At 37.2% G+C, this 25,202-nt stretch overlaps 1 protein-coding gene across 2 annotated transcripts in view; it reads right to left on the bottom strand.

The window, feature by feature from the left end:
- The window catches only part of PLPP1 (phospholipid phosphatase 1), an 82,946-nt gene that overhangs the window by 39,913 nt on the left and 17,831 nt on the right, over window positions 1–25,202 (bottom strand). The window contains exons 2-3 of one of the 2 annotated variants that reach the window (XM_026670489.2): window positions 16,204–16,355; window positions 4,973–5,253 (exon numbers count right to left, since the gene is read on the bottom strand). In XM_026670489.2, the coding sequence (XP_026526274.1) occupies window positions 4,973–5,253; window positions 16,204–16,355 (433 nt within the window). The remainder of the gene's footprint in view (window positions 1–4,972; window positions 5,254–16,203; window positions 16,356–25,202) is intronic. The other variant, XM_026670488.2, reaches the window with a different exon arrangement.

Below are 25,202 nucleotides of genomic sequence, written 5' to 3'. Positions count from 1 at the left end.
CTTCCATTTTATTTGTTCATTTTACTTTCAATGAAGTTAATTTTGCTAGGAACTTCCACATACATACTCATTCAAATGACAATACTTGTAATGAAACATCTAAGGTGTAGCAGTCCCTAGATTCAATTCAGCTGAATGGCAGAAATCCTTCTGAATGCAAGCCAGTTTACTAGTTCATAGGAGAGAGATAATCAAGAACACAGAGACTCCAAGTAACACAGACGGTTCAAAATCAGGTAATAACCGAAATATAGTATATCAGATACTATATTAATTTTATACTATTTAATTTTATGGCTCTTTGGGTTCTGAGCCCAGTGAGCAAGTATTCCAGTTTCTGATGAAATTACCTGGCTGAGAATTCCTTACTTCTGGCAATCTCTAGATGCCTTGGTTTACAGTCCTCAACATTTCCAAGCTGTCCAGCCATACGGTTGAGGGAGGCTCCTTTTTCCTCATGAAAACTTTATTACAGTTGAGACAACACAGTAATCTTTAGATTACAGTAGAAAAATATTCCAGAGTATCCTTAGGTGCAACTTCTGATGTCTTTAGCTTTAGGTTTAAGAGCTAAAAGAATATCTGATCGTATATTTTATTTACAGCAACAAGATAAAGCATACAGTAATCTTATGTGTATGTATGTGTGTATACATACACGTTTGTTTATAAAAGTATGCATATACCTCCAGATATCTTATGAACCCAAATAGTCAAGTCAATGATGAATACAATTATCAATGTTTGAATGAGAATCCTATTTTATTTGTCTGGACATCAGAAGTTCAAAGATTGCCAACACCAGCCTTAGATATTCCCGCACCTGTTTCAAAAAGCTGCTATCTCATATACAAAGTGCTTCATGCTTTAAAGGATTTTTTTTCAGCAAGACAAAATTGATGAATTCTTAGTCATAGTAGGGCATCAGAAGGGATAATGAGTAACATCAACAAAATCAAGGTATTTTGCCAGTTTTATTCTTGCAAGCATGCCACATGTTCATGCTACAATCAGCAACTACTGAACTTCAATGAAATAAGCCAGGATATTTCTTTCTTCTGTATTCAGTAATTAAACATATAATTGTGACTTTATGAATATCACAGCATCTAGTAGTTAGCATTGAGGGAAGGCTCAGCCACAAGCAAAGAATCATTTTTTTCCAATTCTTTTGCAAAAGTAACACACTCTATACACATATTTTTTAGGAACTACCACAATCTTGAAAGGCATCATGTTATAGCCATTTTATATTGTAAAACTACTGCCTTATAGCATATTTTATTTTATACAATGGATAAAGAATGATATCTATGTTATATTGTATTTATTAAGGGGAGAATATCTTCTAAAGCATGCTGGCTGGTTAATTCTCAGAGTTGAAATCCACAAATTTTAAAGTTGTCAAGTCTGAAAAACACTGATCTAAAGCATCTTTGTGGAAGTTATCTAGACTGGATATATGAATAACACCAATGGATTTCTGTAGACTTCATTAATAGCAGGATTATTTTATGAATCAAGACCCTTTGTTAATTTCTTGCTTTCTTCCTTAAATCCTCAAATTATCTCATACTGTACTGCAGTAATTAGTTGCTTAATTAGAATAATATCAAAACAATGCATGCTGTACACACAGCCAAAGGACAACTCTCCTCTGAATGTTTCTCATCTTTCCAGTTTTTGAACCTGTTTTAAAGGTAGTATAATCACTGGATTTCTGCATTGTAGCTTAGTCCCATGACCTGTATTGCCAGGAGCCATTGTTCATATTAGTCACACAGTGCATAGAAGGTCACATCACTACAATATTGAGGTAGTTGCTTTAATCACTTTGTAAAGCACCCCGGGATGCATTTTGTAGAGAAATGTAAAATATTTATATTTTAAGAATCATTTACAGAATTTGCAGTCAACTTTTTCAAAGTGTTCATTTAAAGTCAATCATATGGCCATATGCAGCTGCTTTGTATTGAATAAAACCTAGTCCATAATTGTCTATGGAAACGAGCAAGTGTTCAGTAGAGTTACAGGAAAATGATCCCTTCTATCAGTTTTTATAGCCACATTGGAAATTTTTATTAAATTGGATGTCCACCACTAAATCAATAAATACGTGGAGATACCAGGAAATGGAACAGAGAAATTCAGCATGCAAAGCATGTATTCTCAAGCACTATTTGCTTTCAAATCCTCACATTTGGTTCTGTCTAATTACAAAATATTCATTTATCTGCATTAGTATATGAGGTTAAAATATATTATTTTCCATGGAGCACCATCATGCTACCTAATCTGGATGATGAAACATCTGCAAGCAAACAGCCAAACTCACAGAGCACCAAGGACTCTGCAGTTCACCCCTGAGCTAGAGATACTCTCTTCTATCAGAATATTATTTTCCTTTCATTATTAGAGATCTATGCGTGATATTCTTCCCTGCATCGTCACTCAGGAGAAAAAAAGTAAAAATCTTCCCATGACTAGCAGAATGGCCAAGATGCATGAGAGTTAAATAATATTGGAATGCTACTCAGTTCCAAAGAAATGTAAGCCATGTATTATGTAGATTAAGGCTTTCACTTGCAGCTAATTTTCCAGGAGAAAATACATATGCAAATACATACGTAAGACAGATAGAGCAAAATATATGAGCATAAAAACACAATTCAATTCAGATCAATCCACAATATCAATAAAAGGATATTAATTTACACCTAAACTTATCTTTCTCAAAATGGCAGTTCTCTTTTGATTCTCCAATCTTCCTCAAAGGTAAGGCTCCATTGTTAACTTTGTAGGTTCAGTTTGGAGAGCCAGTTTGGTCTAGGTTAAATCAGGCTAGAAAATGTGAGACCCTGGATTCCAGTCCTGCCTTGGGGAAGAAGCAGTTGGGTGATTTTGGGCCAGTTGTTCTCTTTCAGCCTTAGAAAGGAAGCAATGGCAAACCTATTCTGAAATCTTGCCAAGAGAACTTCAGGGATTTATTTTTTTCTTTAAAAAACGATGGAGAAAAGGATTGCACTTTTGCAGTGGCAAAGGATCTTCTTTGTTTTGTTGCTTATGGAGTCAGTTTCGAGTTCAGGACTAAACCACAACAGCAAACTGGTTCTCTTTCTTATATGGACTCACGACCTGTATTAAGAGAAGTCTCTGGATAAACTCCCGGCTGTTGGGACATTTTTTCAGCTAAAAAACGAGAGTTGGAAGACTCATAATCACTTGTATGCTGAAAAAGGTCCAAATACCCTGAGCTCCCCAAATTTTTAAATGCTCTTAGCATTATTATTTTTTAAATTCAGAGAGGTTAGAAATTCAGACAGGTTAGAAAAACTGGGTGGATATCCCAGATCCAAACATCCATCATGGGAGAAGTTCCCTCTGGGGAAGATGGATATCGTTTTTGGCTCTTAGTCAATTTATACCGTGCAAGAGAAGCCCTTAAAAGAGGCTGTCACTTTTTCTGTTTGTTGCCTCCCGAATCACTTACTTAAATAAAGTGAAAATGAAAATATTTTTTTCATCTCCAAAAGAAGCTCCAATGATCCACAGCACATTTTTAATAAAACGATTCCTGAATTTTACTTCTTTTTTGGAATAAAGAACATGACCTATCATTTTCTTTTTAATGTACTGAAGAGAGAAGCAAATTCCTTAATCAGAATAACTAGGAAGTAAGATTTAATGTTTCCTACAGAAATCTTGATTTAACTCAGTATGAACAGTCTGCATTTGTTGCAAAGAAAAAATAAACAAGGGAGAAAGAAGCTGCCGTTTTTCTGAACGTGAGGAGAACAAGAGAAAAATGGGAGACCAGAATATAGACCCCAAAGAGACTAAAATTGAGTCATGATAGAGCTTGTTTCAAAAAGAAAAAAAGTGATCAAAACAGACAGAAAAAAAGTGACAATCTTTAGTATACTGTGGATGGAATACAGCTACGTTTTCACACCAACAATTATAATTGTGCTTAGAGAGGAAAAGCAATGTTTTAATTCTTAAGTGTCTTTCATCTGCAATCTTCCTTCCTTACTGACTTTCTTTTAAAACATGGATATTCTTTCAGCAGTAATATAAATAAATTCATTTAGAAGCATTTTGTTCCTCTGGTATTTTTAGGCAATAATCTAAAAATTTAAGGAATTTTGATTCTAATATGGGTTTGGGCATGCCACAAGTAATTTGGTTCCTTCCTTCCTTCCTTCCGTCCCTCCCTCTCCCCTTCCCCCCTCCCTTCCCCCTCCCTCTCACTTTCAGACTTTGGAAATGGATTGTGATATTCCAAAAAAGCACAAATCTGAGATTTTAATGGAATTCTGGGTAGTTCTTTCTAATCCATGGCACATTGCCATCCTAACTGCAAGGATCTTTTGGGTGGGTTTCTTTAATTTTTTATTGTATTTTTGTAAGCCCTGGCATTCCCATAAAAATTAAAATCCCTTTCCTCCTACGTCTGGGTGGTGCCACTCCAGCTACATACCAACAACTTCACAGCTTGAATAGCAGGAAATAAAAGGAATGATTCTGTACAGAAAAACAACCTTAAGAATGTGAAATGTGCTGTAATTAACACATTAATCTTTAGGTTATACCTCTGTCTAGTTCTGCATAAAGCCTATGCATTAAAAGGGAACAACAAAGACCAAAGTGATAATGCCTATCAAATCACAGATGCAAATGTTTTCCACTTTTCTTTTTTCATGGCTTCAGTTGTTTTATAACTAGAATCTTATATATAACTAGAAATAATTTGCATATGCTAATTATTTTGTACAGTACTAGTTAATGGAATGAAATCTGGAATGTTTTTGTTGTTAATGAGAGCAAAAATGCACAATACCTTCTGTATGCTAGTGGAAGACAAATGATGAGATGTCGTGAACCCTATTTACAAAATTGTTAATTTCCCACTTTTATCAAAAAGAAAATATAAAATATTTTCTTGGCCAGGCACACAGGTTGACAGGCTTACCTTCCTTCGTTAACCTTTACTTTGTCTCCAAGGCATTTGAAGTTTTCAATGTAACCAGCACTACAGTTGAAACTACGCCAATCTGGTTTACATATGTCCAGAAAGTGAGGTCTCAGTCTACCTATTGAATATTTGGCAATGTCTGTCAAAGATTGGCTAACAGCTGCACCAAAAAGGAATGTCCCCAGAGCCTTGTAAATAGCAGCAACGTAGTTATTTCTCACAAATGAGTTAGAGTGCAAACAGTTGTGATATACCGAAAGGGCCTCTCCTATTATTATCTGGAAGAAAAAAGAAAAGAATATTTTAAAAATTGCAACTCAAGTAAGAACATGCTGCATACTCAAGTCTGAACATGGGCTTCCATTTAATTAAGTAATAATTAAGCCTATAAAGGTTCTATACAAGTAATTTTACAGAATCTTTAGATGACTGGTTCAAAGAGTGATCAAAAACAAAGTGAAGGAAATATAAACTTTCATTTTTGTTCCTGTCTGCTTTTAATGAACACATAAAGTGAATTAGAAATCGTCCCCTCAATCCTTACCACCAGACAAAACACTGCTTCCCGGAAAATCCAGCAATGGTACCATATGCAAGGAACACATTTAACTTTTCATCAAATTTCCACTCATTCTTAACCTTTTACTCAAAAGAAATGGTTTCCTTGCCAAGGACATGATTGTTCTGGAAATTCAGGAACCAAGTGAAAGGGCTAGACAACAATGTTCTTGCCAGAAATGTTAAAGGCCAACTTTTAAACATGGGAGCCTCCCAGGCTTCAGCTAGATGGAATCTTTTAAACCGGACATGCTTCCTTCAGAATATAATGGTTTCCTAAAACAAAAACAAAGGTACCAAAGGTGGAAATTTAGAATTACGGAAAATAACATTTTATAGTGTTGGTATTCAACTTGGCTGGAAGCCTTTGTGCTTATCTATTCTAAGCTATAATAAGTGGCTTGTTAATTATAACCATCTTATTTTAATACAATGTTGCAAGTTTCAACTATGGATGTGTATCAGTTTTATCAATATTCTATTATGCTTTTATTGCCAAACTTTTATCATCCATATATTTCTCATAAGTTGCCTAGAGGGAGTTTTGCTCTTCAAAGTGGTCTACTTCAGGGATCATTTAATAACACTGACTTTGTATATGATGCTACGGCTTTAGTTCCTCTTGTGTAGTGGCTTACAATGGCTTAGTAAAGTGCAGACCAGGAAATATTGGTATCTGATTGAATTACACAAAAGCTGGAGTTTTCAAAAGCTCTATGGAGAATGGGAACAACTGTCCTGGGCTCACATATGAAACCACAACCACATCAACTCTGGCTAACAAAAGAAAAACCAGCATAGTAGTCAATTTCCTTTATTATTCTCAGGGTTAGAGTAGGTGGTAAACCATCTTGGGAACATCTTCTCAAGGAGTTTCATTACATTTCTAGGCAAAGCCACTTCTTAGAAAAGCTATTACATATATGACTTCATGGAACTTTACTTCATGGAATTTTACTGAAATATTATTTACAGTTTAATATATTATGTCACACTTGTTGCATAGTTTGATTACCACCTTGTCAGTTTCAGGGCAGGTTTAATTAGCACTATTGTCAGACTATCATTTTGTGGCCACAGAAACTCCTCAGTCCAACCCAGTTAGCAGCATTTTAGTCAATTGTTCCATCCAAACTGCTTGTTTAATTGCTGGTAGCTATTTCAACTTTTATGCAGAAGTAAACATTTTTAATTAGTTTTGAATTCTTATGTGATTTCCTCATCTCTTTGATCCATAATTTTAAACAGAAGAAAAACTGGAAGATGAGTTTCATGGCCTTAAATATGAGTGAATTTTATACATCTTTTTGAATTTGTGATAAAAGGTGACTGGAGATATCAGCTGAACTTCAGCGATGTCTACAAACCAGTATCAATGGTATTAATGGGTGGTTATTTGTTGTCTTCAAATGTTTTATGATATGGTGTCCCTTAAAGTTCTCCCATTTTCCTGTTACTCAAAAGTCTTTCATAGAAATAACAGAAGCAACCAAATTCAAATTCAACTCATCCTTTTATGGATGAGACACCAAGAAGCAGCATCTTGAATCAGAAGCCCTAGAACAGGAGTATCAAACTCACAGCCCGTGGGCCAGATGAGTCATGTGCTGGCCCCACTCCCTCGGTTTAGTGAAGGGGAAAAAAGTCCTGATATGTCACGTGACGCTGCCTGGCCAATGTGAGTTTGTCAATCCTGCCCTAGAAGTTCCATTTCAGTTTCTACAATGCTTGATAGAAGTCCAGAAGCTAAATGAGTCAGAATGTCATGCTTTATTAATTAGGGATGTAAAAATAATATTGATTGGAAGCAAAAACATTAAGATTGTCTCTCCATCTTCCCTACATGTTATTACAGGTTGCCAGGGTGGAACAGAATCATGCATTTCTACAAGATAGCCTATTCAGCTACAACAATCTTCATTAAAAGGCATATGTGCCTATGTAGGTAACCACAAGACATGATTTCTATAAGGCTCCATGAAGTGTTCTTTTTCAGCTTGTCAAAAATTTAACAATACCTACTCACTGAATTAATAATAGTGATCTTATTATATCTATGCTGTAACCTTTATAATAATATGTCTCACTATGAAATATTGCTTTTAAAGGCCCTAAGGAGTAGCCCTAGATTCCATTATAACCCATTCCTGAGTGATTCCCTAGAATCTACTTGCTTTCTGAGAGCATGATGCTGAAAATAAGCCAGCAAGAACTAGAAATATCACCATTTCAGGTAACAATGTATAATTTGTTCAATAAGACATACCATATCTATACTGATGGGTGTCATGAAACAGAAGTAGCCTAGGTTTATTGAACATACTTGGTAATTGGGTTCTCAGTCTACAAAAGATCAATATCAAAATATTTTGTGGACATTTCACTCCATGTGACAAGCAAGGGTTTGTTTATTCAGTCTGAATACTAAGAACACACATATCTGAACTCCAAAACTTAATAATTTTCTTGTTATCATGGTCACTCAGATTTTAGCAGCCCAAATATAGTTTGCCTACTTTCATTTCATCTTGGAAAATACTTGAATTTGCTTTTTCTATATTCATGATGTCAACATTGAAAGGCTTTTCACTTAGTTAAATGTTGCAATCTATTGTTCACAAAAGAATATAAAATACATCTTATTTCAGAAGAACAGTCAAAAAGCCAGTTCTAGGCACTGTGTTATATTTTCCATCAAGTAGAATACAGTATGTACTAAATATATATACATTAGTTAATCAGACTGGAAAAAATCCAGACTGGAAGACGTCTGTGTTTAAAAATGCATATTTTGGCGGGGGGAGGAGTTAGAATGATTTCTCTATTGATGTGCTTCACATTCCACACAGGTCTGGGTGCTTTTTAATAAAAATAACACAACAACAAATTGCAGATGACAATTAAATTACCTAATTGGTTTATTTTTTACTGTACATACATATGAAGCTAAACAAAATGAAATGCCTGTACTTATTTATTTATTAACTTATTCAATTTCTATAGAAATTTCTGAGCAATCTTGAACTAACATAGTAAATTTCACTGTTTTGAATTATTTAGTTTAATACATTTTAAGTTTTTTTTTATCATACAATTGTATACAAAAGTTTAGGGACGCCTAATAAATTTCATTTCATTTCAATGAAACTGTAAGCAAACAGAATTTGACAAAACTTGTACATCGAACAAAGGTAAATGTGACATCTTTCTATAAATCTGAATGCATGCTATTATATATGAACAGTCATTACCTATTCAAAATAAAAAAAACAGCACCTATAGCAAGTGTAATATGATTTGACACTCCTTCGATTTTTACTACCTCCTTTGGCAAAAATCAATAGTTCCTGAAGAGGAAAAGAGGCTGGATATTTCAAGACAAGAATTTGGAACATACCTCCCTATCATTCATAAAAGGGAAAAAAATATCAATGTTTTGGAATGTCTTCATATTCCCCCATCTTGATATTAATAATATTCAAAATTTGTAGGAGTTCTCAAAACAAGCAATGCATGCAAGGACAGATTAAAATATTTTAAACTAGGGAAGAATGGAGAAAAAAATACTAAAATGCAAAAGCAGAATGATTTGGAAACTATCATTTCTGCCAAAAGGAGTGCAATAAAGTAATGACTGGAAGGGGTGTCCAGTTTTCCATATCTGCCATATTCATTGTTTTCTCATTTGGAATATGTAAACAATTGCACCTAAATAGTAAGTATGCATTTAAATTTGAGGAAGGTTGTCATATTAGACTTTGTTCCTAATTTTATGTCAGTTTCTGTTTACCCAGGGATTTGCTGAAACATACAATTTAATCAGGGATGCCTGAACTTTTTCATAAAACCATGTTTCCTCTCAGTCTTTGATAGGAAAAAAATACACTAGAAGTAAAAAAAACTAACTTTTTTTTAGAAACTCAGCTTTCAACAAAATATGAGTACAGAAAATCAGGTGAAAATCCGTCAAATGCCTTAGGATGAATTGGAACAAAAAAGGCAAATCCTTTCCTTTTCAGTGAATGTGGTCATGAACCTTGACAAAACCCTTGACTAAAATCAGAAGGGAAGATTAATCCATTCACTTATGCTACATTTCTGCTGTGAAAATGTAAATCATGTTATTTTAAATCATCAACAGCCACTTTTCCCACTTCTTAAAATGCAATAATAAATGTTGTCTCTCTTTCAATATGTACATATCTGGAATAACAAAATGGCAAGGCATTTATCCACACAGTCATTAAGAAAAAGTCCTGCTTTGATGACATAACTATTGTACAATCATTTTTTCAGTAAAAGGAAAAAACTCACTAGAAATAAATTAGACTAGGGGTGTCAAACTTGGGGCCCACAGGTCAGATGCATCACACACTGGTCATGCCCACCCCCATTTTAGCGAAGGGGGAAAGTTGCAATATGTCACATGACGACAATGTGACACCGTGAGTTTGACATCCCTGAGCTAGACCGTAATAAATTAAAAAAATAAAATTCAAGTATCATTATGAGGTCCAATTGATTCATTTAGCAAACACAGGAATGGTGACAGGTGGAATTCTAATAACATTCTCTTTCTAGAGATCATTATTTTATTTTTGTCCTCTATAATGGGAACACTAACAGAAAGACGGGGGTGGGGGGGAGAAATTCCCATTAAATTAAACAAGTTGGCAGCCTCCTATAGCTCTAGTGATTAAATTGCAGCTGTTCCAAGTTGCTTAAATAGCTAATTTAAAATAAAAGGCAAATATACAAAAATATTAAATACCACAATCATTCATCATTTAGGCTCCTATAGGAGATCCCATGTAGCTTACAGATTTTGGCAGCTGGAACCAATGAACTTTTCACAATGGTTCAAAAGACATAAAAGCACCACCCTTGTAATGACTGTTTTAAGCACAGTTTTCTTTCTTTTTCTTTAACAAGAAAAAGAAGTTGGCATATTTTACATAACAAAGGAAGGGTAGATGGGTGGAGAGAAAAAAGAATATTTAGCTTATTGTCAGGACTGTCAGGGAATAAAATAAAGAGAAATACGTTTAAAGGTTCAGTCATAGTATCTTTATTGGGATCCACTTAAGAATGACTCAAGCTGTAATTGATAAATTAAGAATAAATGTTGTGTAGTATTCTTGTAAACAAGATCCTAAGGAAGGTGATATACAAACCAAGATAACTGTCATAGAAACTGTTTTCATTTGAAGCATACTACCTTATTTTTCAGAAGGAAAATCTTCCATCATGGCCTACCAATTTTTAAAGTCATTTTTTGCCTCCAATCTTATAACTGAAAATATAACAAAAAGGTCTCTTCTGGAAAGGCTGGGCTTAAAACTCTGGGACGCTCCTCCTCCTCCACAGGACACCTCCCCAGCGTCCCCCAGTTTTGCGAAGACTGAGTGCCAAAGTCCGGAACTCATCACCTAATCTAGATCCCTGATCGGAACGGAACCCCACCAGATGGAAAGAAATGGGTGGGGCTGGATGCTCTTCACAGCTCACAGAGAACGGTGTATCTGGTAAGTACCAATGCCTTTCTCCCATGAGCTGTTCAGAGCATCCAGAACTGGGACATACCAAAGCTTCGCCTGTACTTAGGGAGGGACTCCGTCTGGATCGAAATCCGCTCCTAAACTCTGTGGACCCTCTGCAGGACTCTTCTGCCAAATGAAGCGTCCGCTGAGGCATAGACATCAATTTTATAATTTCTGACAAAGGGCGATGGTGAAGCCCAAGTTGCCGCTCTGCAAATTTCGTCTATGGAAGCTCGTGTGGCCCATGCTGCTGATGTTACTGCACTCCTTGTTGAGTGGGCTGTAATGCCCTTAGGAACTGAGATGGACTGGTGTTCGTAACTTTTAGCTATGGTGGCTTTCAACCATCTACCAATGGTCATCGATGACACCTTGTGTCCTAAAGTGGATGGGTTGAAGGATAGGAATAGAGCCTCAGATTTTCGAAATGCCACCGTGCGGTCTAGATAGATGCTTAACGCCCTTCAAACGTCAAGTCGATGCCATTGATGCTCCAGTCTATGAGATGGTTTCAGACAAAAATTTGGAAGCACCAACTCCTGCGCTCTGTGGAAGACTGAATTTACTTTAGGGGTGAACGATGGATCCAATCTGAGAACCACTCTGTCCGCATGAAACACGCACAGGTCCTTTCTCATCAACAATGCTACCAATTCAGAAATCCTCCTTGCTGATGTGATTGCAATTAAGAAGACCACCTTATATGTCAGGAATTTGAGACTAGCGGTTCTTAAAGGCTCGAACGCACCAGTTGTAAGTGCGGTTAACACCTTGTTGAGCTCCCAAGTGGGATAGCGGTGAATTACAGGAGGTCATAAGTTTGCAGCATCCTTAAGAAAGCTGCGGATATGTGGATGTTGCGCTATGGAACGAAAGTCACCCCAGGATACCACCGAGGCTAAGGCCGCCACCTGTCTGCGTAAAGTGTATTTGGAGATAGGCCCTTGCTCAACCCCTCCTGTAAAAAGTCCAATAATTGTCCTATTGATGGGGTGGTTGGGTCGATCTTAGACCCCCGGCACCAGTGACAGAAAGCGGACCACGTGGCCTCGTATATACAATTTGTTGAGGACCGTCTGGATGCTTGTATGGTGGCAATGGCATCCTCTGAAATCTGTTGGGTCCTTAAACAGCTCCGCTCAACCTCCATACGGCTAGGCTGAGCCATTGTGGGTCCGGGTGAAGTACTGGCCCTTGCGAGGGGGAAACCCTCGACGGTGGAATTTTCCAAGGTTGTTCTCTCAACAGGTCCTGTAAGTCCGCGAACCACGTTCGCCTGGGCCAGTAAGGGGCGACCAATATCAGTTCCGCTCGTTCCTCCAATAACTTCTGGATCAACCTGGGTATTACAGGGAGTGGAGGAAACGCATATAGAAGTCCGGGAGGCCACTGACATCGCAGGGCGTTGACGGCCTCTGCCCCCTGAGTCGGGTACCTTGAAATATACCGGGGCAATTGGGCGTTGAGGGGAGAGGCAAATAGATCGATCACAGGTTACCCAAACCTCCGCACTGCTTCCTGGAAGAAAGACGGGTGTAGGCGCCACTCTGTCTGATCTATCATGGCCCTGCCTTAGCCAGTCCACTTGTGTGTTTAAGGCCCCTGCTATGTGCACTGCCTTGAGCGAAAACAGATTGGCCTCGGCCCACTTGAACAACCTGGCCGTCTCCAGCATCAGAAGTTTGGAGTGGGTACCCCCCTGTCTGTTTACGTGGGCCTTGGTTGTGATATTGTCTGTCAAGACCAGAACGTGGCGTGATTGGAAAAGGGGTAGAAAACTGCGTAACGCCAGATGAACTGCTCGCAGCTCCAACAGGTTGATGCTTTGTGATTGTTCGGAAATAGTCCAACTTCCCTGTGCAGTGTGGGATTGGAAGTGAGCTCCCCATCCTACCAGGCTGGCATCGGTTGTGATCGTTGCCCTGCAAGGTTCCTTGAAAGGACACCCCTTGTTTATCATGTTTTCTGACCACCAGCGGAGCGATCGGAGAACATTGTGTGGTACCTTTATCCGGACGTTGAAGGAGCCCCCTATGGGATTACCACTGTCACCTGTCATTGCAAACCTGTTCATGGAAAAATTCGAATCCAGAGCCCTGGCCAATGCCATCCACAAACCCAAACTATGGTTAAGATACATCGATGACACATTCGTGATTTGGCCCCATGGAAAAGAAAACCTAAACAACTTCCTAACACACCTAAACAGCACACACCCCAAAATCAAGTTCACCATGGAAACGGAAACAAACAAACTACCATTCCTAGATGTACTAATCTACAAAAAAACAGATGGCACACTAGGACACACCATATACCAGAAGAAAACACACACCAACCGCTACCTCAACGCTCAATCCCACCACCACCCAGCACAGATAAACTCCGTGGCTAAAACACTAATTGTTAGAACCAAACGCCTGGCAGACAAGACACACATTAAGACTGAACTATGCACCCTGACCAAAGTACTGACAGCCAACGGCTTCCACAAAAGCAAAATCACTGGCTTGATCCACAAAAACACACTGAGACATAATAGAGACGCAGAAGATGAACAGACCTATGGAACAGCTGTCCTGCCCTACATAAGAGGCACTACAGACAAAATTAGTAAGATACTACACAGACACCACATCAAGACTGCCTTCAAAACAGACAGAAAAATAGCAGCCATCCTCAGAAACCCCAAAGATAAAATTGACCTGGAAAACCAAGGCATATACGAAGTCCCCTGTGCATCATGCCTGGCCACATACATTGGACAGACCAATAGAAGAATAAGTACCCGCCTGGATGAACACAAAAATGCAGTCAAAAAGCTGGAACACACTTCCTCACTAGTCCAACACATGGAAGCCACAGGTCATAGCATCAACTTCAATGGCACCAAAACCCTAGCCACTATGGAAAACCCCAGCCACAGAATCATCAGAGAAGCCACAGAGATTGAAAAAAGACCAGAAAGCATGAACAGAAGAGATGATTCCACCAGACTGTCAATCATTTGGAAACCTGCACTCACAAACAAAAAAATCTCCACACCACAAGCCAGGCAAACACCTGGGCACAAACAGATCCCCCCTGATACCTCCAGCTCAAACACACCCCAACCAGGCACCCAGATGAAACCTAGCTTCCTAACAAATGATAGCCGTCCATTTACCCGGAGCCAAGCTGCACTAAAGGCCTCCAATAAAGTAACACAATGTTGCCAGCCAATCAAGATACAAAAAGAGCCAAAAAACAGACAGAAGATATTAGAAACACCAATCAAGCAGAACACAGCAAACTCCAAGACCAATAAACACAGACCAAGACTCTCAACCAATCAGGATGAAGAAAAAACCATTCTGGCACAGCAATAGGCTGCCCCAAATTCAAATCTGAAACCACTGTAAAAGCCTGACTCACAGATGAACACTATACAGAAGCCTGATGATGGCAGATGAGATTCTGCCGAAACGTCGCTACAACTTTAAAAGCACAACTACTATGACGTGGGAAAATACCCGAACAAAGCTGAATGCAAGAAATATTCTGGATCCCTGGTCCCCAACAAGGGGAACCAGCTATACAGGGCCTGGATGGATCCTTTCCTGTCAAAAACGTCCCGCTGTTTGAAATGGTACTTGCGGCTTCACTCCAATGTAATGATCCAAAAGCAGTTGCAAAAAGAAAAAATTCCTGTTTAAGGACTAGCCTGCTTATCCAACGCCAGCAAGATAAAAGAGAAATGCCAGGAAGTGGAGTGGGAAGGTACTTGCCCCAGTCCCCAAGAAGGGAAACCAGCAGGGAATGGCGCCTGTGATATTTAGGTGCGAATTTGAAGCCAGCCGTTGAAAATGGTGGGAAGGCAGAATCTCCTATGTTAATTGCCTGAGCAGTTTAACGAGCCGCTGCTGCTCTCTAAATTGTCAGATAAATGATCCTGTCAGTCGAAACGGCAAGGAGAAGTGAGCCGCGGCTGCGAGCACTCCGCCAAGATCGCAGACAATCAGGGGATTAGATAAGCTAATTGCCTGAAGTGGCTGTCTCAGGCTGCCTGTGGAGTGGCAGGCTCCGCCAGCCACAAAGAACCGCTCTCGAACTGATCGGGGGGATGACCTAATAGAGCCACAAGCCTTGAAATCGCCAAATTAATTGGGGAAAAATTTACAAGCCGAATTAACCCAAGAGCAAACCTGAATTTTGACTAGCTGAATCAGAAAACTGTTCCAGTCAGGGAGGGGGATCTTATTTACTTTTGAAATACTGGAGAAGACAAAAATATTTACAGAGCTTAAATATTTTAAGTGCACTATATTCAGGGAGGGGAAGAGGGAGAGGAGAGAGGAAGGAGGAGGAGGAGGAGGAGGAGGAGGAGGAGGAGGAGGAGGAGGAGGAGGAGGAGGAGGAGGAGGAGGAGGAGGAGGAGGAGGAGGAGGAGGAGGAGGAGACTCTTCTCAGATATATTAGTAGAGAAAAATTCTATCTAGCCATTTGCCAACCAGAATTTTTTTTTTAAAAAAAGGTAATTGGCCAGATTGGAAAAACATGTCTCAAACTGGAAAAAAATAAGAAGACAATGTGTGAGGTTATCCAGATTTACTTTTACTGCAATCCTGGAATATGATATTGGACTTGGATTTCTCTTTCTGTGGAAATTCCAGAGTAAATGATTCTCCAGATCAGAACATGTCAAAGATAATAAAGACATTTACAAAAGGACACTGACCTGGACAATGCTTTTATAATTTTGGGGTAGAGTATGCAATATATGGGACTGATCATTTTCAGCTATAATTTTACTGCTTCTTCCCAGTACATATTTTTCAAACTAAACAATTTAAATCTAGTATTATCTCTTCCATTGCCTTCCCTTAAAATAAGACTTATACAGCATGCAAACAGGTTGATAAAAGCTTTAATAAACGTTGCATTTTGAAGTTTAAAAAAAATTGAAAAATTCTGTTAACATAAATAAACCCCTACCCTCCATCCAAAACAATTTCTTCTTGTCCAAATGAAAGGCTTAAACCAATGATATCTTTCTACCAGCCAGCAAGTACCAACTTTGATATCATGTTTACCCAAAAATACAAGATATGACAAATAGTCTAATGGAAGAAAGTGAGGGATAAAACTTACAACAATTATAGCGAGAGGAATAATTATCCCCGCTAACAACTGATATGAAATGGTGTCATCTTTGTAAGGGTACCGGATGGATTCATCATTACAGAACAGTCCTCGTTTGAAGGAAGCACCCCTCGCAGTCAGAATTGCAAAAGGCAAGGCAGCTACCAAAAAGAATAAGATAATTGGGTTATACAGGATGTTTTAGAAATCTTTAACCCCAAGCCTTTCTATCCAGAATCAGGAGCAAAGTCATGGTGGCAACGTGCAACAAGTTGGATTATTTTCTCTACATACTTTTGTGAAAAATACTTTGAGGCTTATACTATAATCAAATCTAGTTTAGGGAATAAATTGTACTTGTCTGAATTCTCTTCACCCATATAAATAGTTTGAAATCTACATTCAATTATATAAAATGTGCATTCTTAGATTTTCCACCCATTCATTTGTTTCTTTTGATAAATTATTCATAAATAAGACATTTAGGATTTTCTCCAAGTCAGGGTTTTTCCTCAGAGACAGGTATTTGCAATTTGAAAATGTGATTAGTAATACACCAAACATACCAAAGCAGGATTTAAGAAGAGTCAAGCAGAAGAACATGGAAAACTTGGTCACTGATTATATTGTAAAATGCATAGGACACTACTGTTTGCTTCTTTCTCAAACATTTTCTCCATATATTCATCTAACATAAATCTAATTTTATTGTAATTAACATACAAGAGAGAAATCCTTAATTATAAAAACAGTAGAATTTGAAAACCTGAGCTTGAATGAGTGTATGTACCACATTTAATTGGCATTGGCTTAAAGGAATCTGGTGGCTACTGAAGAATTAGCTGTCACAGTAAATCAAGAGAAAAATAAAGACACCTGCCAGGAATAGGGCTCAGTTCTGATTTATCCAAAGACATAATATGCTCCCAATTTAGCAGGCAAGAAAATACAGTCAGGTGGGAGCTGTTATCTAACACATTTGGGCAGATTAGGAAAGGTTGATCCAAGATTACATCTGTAATTCAGTGTGCTGCAGAAACTGCAGCGTGCCTTCACTATACAAGAAATTAAGTGAATTCTAGAACCAAGAATGTGGTATTTAAATATTGCCTGTGTTCAGTCTAGCAGGAAAATATCAAGGAATCCAGCTCAAAACCAATTGTTTGAAAATCAGAATAAAGCTTTATTTGCTTTAACAAAAAGTGAATTCCCTTTAGTTAACTGAACTCTTGCTAATATCCATGATGGTTTCTTTATAGCAACAAGGAAGCAGTTTGCCACTAATTTCACATTCCTGATTTCATATAGAAAAACATCTATAAAAGTTAAATGAAAGTATGCATATCTATAAATGCCACAGAATAGTTTCTAAAAACCAATAAACAGCATGAACCTGAATATTGCACTCTGAATATACAACACCATAATCTACTATCAACCATTTAAAGGTTTGTTCTCACCAGATCTAAAAATGTATTGGCTGTAAGACTAATTCCGTATGCTAGAATAAACTCATGTCCAAACAGTGTTTAGATTTAAATGTAACTGAAAAGTTCCACAATTAAGTTGGATTAGACTTGTTTGCATAAAACTATCACAGAATTCAAAGAAGCACATCAACAGGAAAATACTTCATGCCTGAGCCTATATACCCAGATCCCACCTGTGCAAATATTTATTTACTAAAATCACATTGTACATTTTAGAGGTATGTTTGCTATGTCCAAATTTTTGTATAATTGTGATGTGGGAAGTAGATTTTTTTACCATTTCCCCAAAACTGTTTTCATGTAAAATTCAGACTTTTCATTTGTGATGACGATGATGATGAGATTATGCATTCAACCGTGTCCGACTCTTGGCGATTCTATGGGCCAGGTCTCTCCACTTCTCATTTCTATTGTTATAGCCTACCGTAGACCAGTTCTAACTTCAATGAACAAAGTCCTCAAATTTTTGAAATGCATAATTCTATAGGGCACATTTTGTGTAGATGTGCCTCTTTATATGAAAGAATCTTAATAAACTGATGCAAGCCTTAACAGACATCTTTACTGAGTCAATGGAATTCAACTTTAGAAAAATAATATATTACTATTTTCCATACAGTGTTTCATTATATGTTTAGCTAAATTAGTTAAAGATCTAATGAGCTCATTTACATGTTGTGCAAATCTTAGCTAGGCTTGGTTTATGTTTGGCTAAGTGTGTTGAATGAAGCCCATTTGGTTAGTTTATGACGTATTGTATATACTTTGCAAACTCAGGCAGAAAGTTAATTTAGAAACTGTTAAATACAACCTATGACCAATCTGGAATACACATGCTATTCACCTAACATATCTGCAAATGAGAATCTGATGAAGTTATAGCCAAGACATAGACTCATATATATTCTCCATGAGTTTGTAAAGAATCAAACATTAATGGGATCATTTTCAACAGCAGGGTATTTTCTATTTTCTATTAGTTCTCACTTGCAATCCATCAGTTTTCCAATTTTTCCTTAGTTCTTTCCACCAGCCACTCTGAACAAAAATAGGCAAGTGAGATCTACAGTTAAAAAGTGTGAAGCATTCTTATTAAATTGGGGGTTTTCCCAGTATTTTAAATTCATTCCCCATCTTACAATGTAGGTTGAATCCTTATGATGTTGTTAGGTCCCCAATCCCATATTAGCTCTTTCTACCCACTTTATATCCTTTTGGATTTTTGCTATCATCTTAGGAACACTTACCCCTAAATGCAGGTAATAAAAGGAGTAATGTAGCATGCATTCAAGCCCTAACTTGTTTGGGAAACTATAGTGTTACCATACAACACCATCCTTAGCTAAAGCAGTGGCATTCAAAAGGCTTTTACAATCCATTACTAAACTATGTAGCTGTTAAATTTTTTCCATTTAAAGACCAGAAGTACTACAGTTATTTGTTTAGTATATATACACACTCTACCACATTGAACTCTATCACAGAATTACCTATGTTCTATGATGCTTGGTATGAAAAGAATGGGAAGTTAAGTATATTAACACATTTAACCAAAGGATAACTTTATACAATTACAGACGAGAAAAAAGAATGAAGGAACTATAGCCTAGTAACATTAAGAGGAAATTCTGAATGGCTTTCAGAGTATTTCAAATTCAGTCTTCAAAGATGTTTGGGAACACCCAGAACTACAAACATAGCACCTTTAAGCACTTCCCTTGTCAAAAATACATAATCTTCCAGAATACAAGAATATTGCTGCTGTTCAAGACCCATTTTAATCCATCAATTACTTCCTCACAGATGTAGCACAAAAAAAACCTTCCCAAAAGACTTCAATTCACTTTCTATTGTGGGAGAGAGAGGGAGTAGTCCTTTAATGGAAGTGTTCTGCTCAGTTAGAGGGAGAGGGGGGGAGGGGGGGGAGAGAGAGAGAGACAGAGAGAGAGACAGAGACAGAAATAGAGAGACAGCCATAGTATTCCCCTCTGGCAAGGAGCTTAATGGAATATTTATTGGAAGATGGCGTGGCCAGATGAAACCCTGTACATAAACATTATTACAGGGGAAAGGTGTAGCATTTTTACATGTTATGAAATGTTAATTATTTTCCTGTACCAGTCCAAATAGCAGCAAGCCCTCTAAAGCTGCTATCTAAATTGTATCAATAGAGAAACTTTTGCTAGAGTTAATATTAAGATGAGCCAAGTTCACAATTTCTAACAATATAACCCCAATAACTATAGTCAACAGAATCCAGAGGCTAAAATCTCCACTTTTAAGAATATTTAAAAAGATACATAATTGAATTGCTCTGTTAGTTGTTTCTTTTAAATACTGTAGTAACAATATTTATTTTTATTATATATACACACAGTTCTGCACTTCAAAAATAAAAAAAATTACCTGATGAAACTGAGTTTACTTTGCATAAAAAAACTAATGAGACATCAAAAGCAAGTTTGACCAGCTGCTAACACGCAATTTGATTTTCGGTATTCATGAACTTTAAATGTATGCTTTTAATTGTTTAAACTTTCAGTGAATAGAGGCACTATGATTCTTTTTATATTATATGATGTTTCAAAAGTTCAGCAGCCCAGTCATAAGTTGGTTGTCCACTAAGATTCAAAGATCACTCTCACAGTTACTACCAAGCTCGGTTTCTCCCAATCTATGTGTGTACTTTTGGTTTTTCTTGCCTAAGTGTAAGACTTTACTTTTCTCTACATTGAAATTCATTTTATGAGTTAGGGCTCAGTGTTCAAGTCTGTCAAGATCCATCTCGCCTATCATCTAGGGCAGGGGTGTCAAACTCACATCGTCACGGCAGCATCATGTGACGTATCAGACTTTTTTCCCCTTCACTAAACTGGGCGTGAGCATGGCCAGTGTGTGACATATCCAGCCTGTGGGCCAGGAGTTGACAGCCCTGATATTGGCTATGTTGACAGACCTAGGGTGTTGGCTATTCCTGCCAGCTTAGTATCATCTGGAAATTTTATAAATTCCCCTTCTATTCCTTTATCTCAGTCATTTATGAAGATATTGAAGAGTACTGGGCTTAAGATGAAACCTAGTACCCCACTGCTTACTTCCATCGATGTAAAGGTAGTACCGTTAAGGACTACTCATTGAGTACGGTTTGTCAAGCAGTTACAAATCCATCTGATGGACAGTGTAACACCCTCTTTTTTCTAGCTTACCAAGAAATATTGCCAATAACTCTATTAACATGCAAAGTTATTCTTATATAGAAAGAGGTCATAATTAATTCCCAGTCTACTGTTATGAAAAAAATAATAATCTAAGAGGACTATACTTGTAGCTCTCAGCGGCAAAGCTGCATGGAAAAGCCTGGAAACTTTACACTTTAATTAATTGTGGCATGTTTAATTTTTCAGTGTTGTGGCTAAATGTAATTATGGAGAGTCGCTCAATCATGTTCAGTTCTCAAAGACTGCCTGGACAAGTATCTGCAGTTTTCTTGGCAAACTTTTTCATTTAAATTATATTTAGTCAACTTTAAACTGCAACATATTGTCTTTCCCACTGAACAATTACGGTAACTAAACTACAGTTTAGGATTTAAACTATGAAATTAACTATGGTTAACTTAAGATTCCATGCAATTTTTACTTGCCTGATGATTATACACAATAAAAATTTGAACATATGAGACTACAACTTACTGGGATTTAGCTTCATAAAATTAACCTAAGAATTTGAACCAGATCAACCAAAAACTACATATTGATTAACCATTCTAGAGAAATCACACTATACTTTAAGTTACAAAATGTACATTTTTTTCCTTAACTACCTTTTATCTACTCAAAATTTAGAATCATACATTTATCTGATTTATAAATCAGCATCTTTAGGCGGAATTAAGGGTCTAAATTTTAGGTTTTGTCAAAGAGGAAAGGCATAAGAGTCCTATAATTAGTAGCCTTGAAACTCAAAATGACAAACAGGATGAGAAGGGATAAAATGATCAGAATGAAACACAACAATCTATGTATTATCCATGTTCTGTTTAAGAAGCTAGGACCATATCCAATATGAAATCCTGCTTAGGTAATTGAAAAGAAATGCCAACATTATGTCATGCAGATTATGGTCAGATGAATACATCTGAAAACATCAGCTCGTATGTGGTATGTGGTAACTAAACTTGCAATACAAATCAGAGAACACAGAACAAGAGTATATAAAGAAAACAAGAGATCCAACACTGCCTTGAAAAATGCTGATTGGCGATGGGAAAGTTTGAGAAATAGAGCCGTTTTATGAAGCCTAGAACAGCAGTCGCCAACCAGTGGACTGCGGCCCACCAGTTTTGGTGGACTGCAGAGAAATCTCACCCCCAGAGCACTCCCCCAAAGCAATTAATCCAGACTGCCCCGCTCACATGGCCTGCGGGAACCCTCCCCGCCCACTCACTCCTTACCCAGAAAACTTGCCTGCTAAATTGCTATTTTTCTGACCATCACTTGGTTCTGCTGTGCCAGATTTAGATTAGCTAGGAAGCAGGAAATGGTTGGATTTCCTGCTTTCTAGCTAGTCTTTAAATCTTCGGCTCTGCTTTAAGCAGAGCCGAACCTCCTTTAGGACTGAAGGTTTTATTACTCAGTGCAGACTCACGGCAAGCAAATTTTATGTAACAGACTGAGCTAGCCGATGGCAGATAGATCACTGAATGATTCTGTGAACAACTCAATCTGCCTGCCTGCTTTGCCTGATTTTGGGTAAAAGTTGCTCTTTTTTAATAAAAAATTCAATATTTATATAAATATTTATAATATTTACATACAAGCCATGCCCAGCGAGTCACATGACCACCAAGCCACACCCACAAATTAGACCACGCCAACAGAACTGGTTAGTGGTCCCTGGGATTTAAAATTATGAGTTTGGTGGTCCCTGAGGTCCAAAAGGTTGCCGGCCATTGTATGAGCTTTGGGATTTAGACATAACAGCAAACCACCAATAGCATAAACTAATAGCATATATCATTCAGAAACAAGCTTCAAGTTATTTAGAAAGAAACTTCAAGTTGTTGTTTCAATTCAATTACTCAATGTCAAATACATTATGCAGATCTCCTTTTTATTATAGTTTTATGTTACTTTTTACTAATCACTAGTATTAGTGACTACTAAAAAGTAATAACTGAACAGAATACAGATCTCATGAATTTGGAGAGTATAAAAAGAAATAAGAATGTTCCTGTGTGCTTAGCAGATGACCTTAGTGTGCTATCAGAATACATTACTATATCCTAATATAAATGGGTTTATACTGAATAGCTGAGATAATACTGTAAAACTATTTTGGAACTATGCTGCCTCAGATTTTATCAATGGGAAGTCTTATGAGATCTCCTATGAAAAATATTTCTGCATAGAGGTAGTCCTTGACTTACAACTATTTGTTTAATGACCGTTCAGTTGCAATGGTACTAAAAAAACCAACTTATGATTGTTTTACAGACTTACGACCATTACAGCATCCTCATGGTCAGATGCTTGGCAACCGGTATGTATTTATGATGGTTGCAGTGTCCCACCAAGGTCATGTAATCATTTTTGTGAACTTCTCAACAAAGTCAATGGGGAAGCCAGATTCGCTTAACAACTATGTTACTAACTTAACAATTGCAGTCATTCAATAACTGTGGTAATAAAGGTCAAAAGTTGGGTAAAATTCACTTAACTGTAGCAGAAGAAACTTTGGGTTTAATTGTGGCCATAAGTCAAGGACTGTATTCAAAGTAATAATTGAATTCTTTGTTAAACTCTTTAAATTATTGTATTTTTTAAATGTGCAAAGAGCAGAATAAAGTTCACTGGAGTTGAGTGGCCAAAAAATCAAAATAAATAAATAATTATATTTTTCTTACTTCACTAATCAGAATAGTATCGTTTTGTAACAGGATTTATAGAATTAAAATAGAAAACAATAAAGTATGAGTACTATGGAGCTAAAAGAGTACATAAAATCACCAAATTTTAAAACTGCTTTGCAAAGGCATAAAAAATAGTATTAAAGAGAGTAATTTTTAAAAATATGAAAATACTGAAGCATGCAGTTGTTGGTTTGAAATCCATATTTTTAAAAAAACATTAACCACATTACTTGCTACTTGCTTAAAGCAGTCTAGGGATATTTACTATTTATTATACATAATGCCACACAATTTTACCTCAAAAGCAGTGGTGGGATTCAAATATTTTTACCATCGGTTCAGTGGGCGTGGCTTGGTGGACGTGTTTTGCATATGTGCACACACTTTATGTGTGTGCGTGTGCCAAATGTGCACTTTGCGCAGATGCAGATGCATTCTAACTCACCTCCTGCAAGCCTGCACAATCCCGGTCACTTCAGTAGCTGCCACGCAGCATTCTTCTGTGCCGCGCAAAGCAGCTGCGCTTCAAATTCAAAGGATAAAGGTGAGTATGGGAACTTGGGCGGGCAGGCGGGCCCAACAGCAAAGTGGTGGAGAGAACCGGTTTGGTCTCCACTGCTCATCGCTGCTACCGGCTCTGCAGAACCGGGCCGAACCGGTAGAAAACCACCACTGCTCAAAAGCTGTTGTTTTAGTTTGTTAAAATGAGAAGTTTAAATAATTTCTGAATGAGTGAGATGTGCTTAAATCTACTGAAATTAATTGGATTTTAAAAGTCTCTAACTTTGTTCAGATATATAACTTTGAATATAATCTTGTAACAACCTCACTGTAGTTCTGAACAAAACTTTGTCAAACCTAATAAAGATAATATTAAAAGAAAACACCTAAGTATTCCTTCTCGTATCTATTTTTGCATAAAAAATTGGTTGAGCCAAGTTATGTATTAAAAATAGACACCTGGAAAAAGAGTTCATGTAAATATAATACCACTCTTATTAAAACAAATTCTGCATCACTCACTGCTTTATCACGAGTCAATACCAAATCACGGGTACCAAATACCAAACTCTGTTTTTGGGTGGTCAAATGTTACCAAAAGACAGAGAGCTCTGAAAGATTAAAAACACTTTAATCTGTGTACACTACTATGTCACTGAAAAAGGAAACAGCAGCTCTGTAGCAAGCTGCTGATTAGTACACAACTGATCTTGTTCCGAGTTCTGTATGACTTATTCCCTGACAAATGATGCTAGATTTGCCACTTGATTTCAGACTTTTTCCCATTGTGACAAACCTCCTCTATAAACTAGTTTTCATTGTCATTATTTCTTTTCCATTTTGTTTGCATCTCTTTTACTGACTTCTGCTCATTTAGGTTTAAATTATTATTTAGCTATTTATTTTTCAACCAACAGAAATCCAAATTTATCACCTTGTCATTTCAAAAGAATTGGAAAGAGTCAAGCTTATTTTGGGTAATAAGCAAGAGCTTCGGTACATTTTACAGATTTTAGTGATTCTCAGCTATTATGGTAATTAGTCAACAAGCCCAAAGTTCAAAGCTTTGATGAAATGGTGAGTTCTCCACACATACTTAACACTTC

The sequence above is a fragment of the Notechis scutatus genome, chromosome 2, assembly GCF_049901735.1.
Source record: "Notechis scutatus isolate UNSWTSFEM ecotype Mainland chromosome 2, rNotScu1.2, whole genome shotgun sequence".
NCBI classification, from domain to species: Eukaryota; Metazoa; Chordata; class Lepidosauria; order Squamata; family Elapidae; genus Notechis; species Notechis scutatus.
The sequence above is the reverse complement of the archived record's forward strand: the minus strand, read 5'-3'. Positions and strand labels throughout refer to the sequence as shown.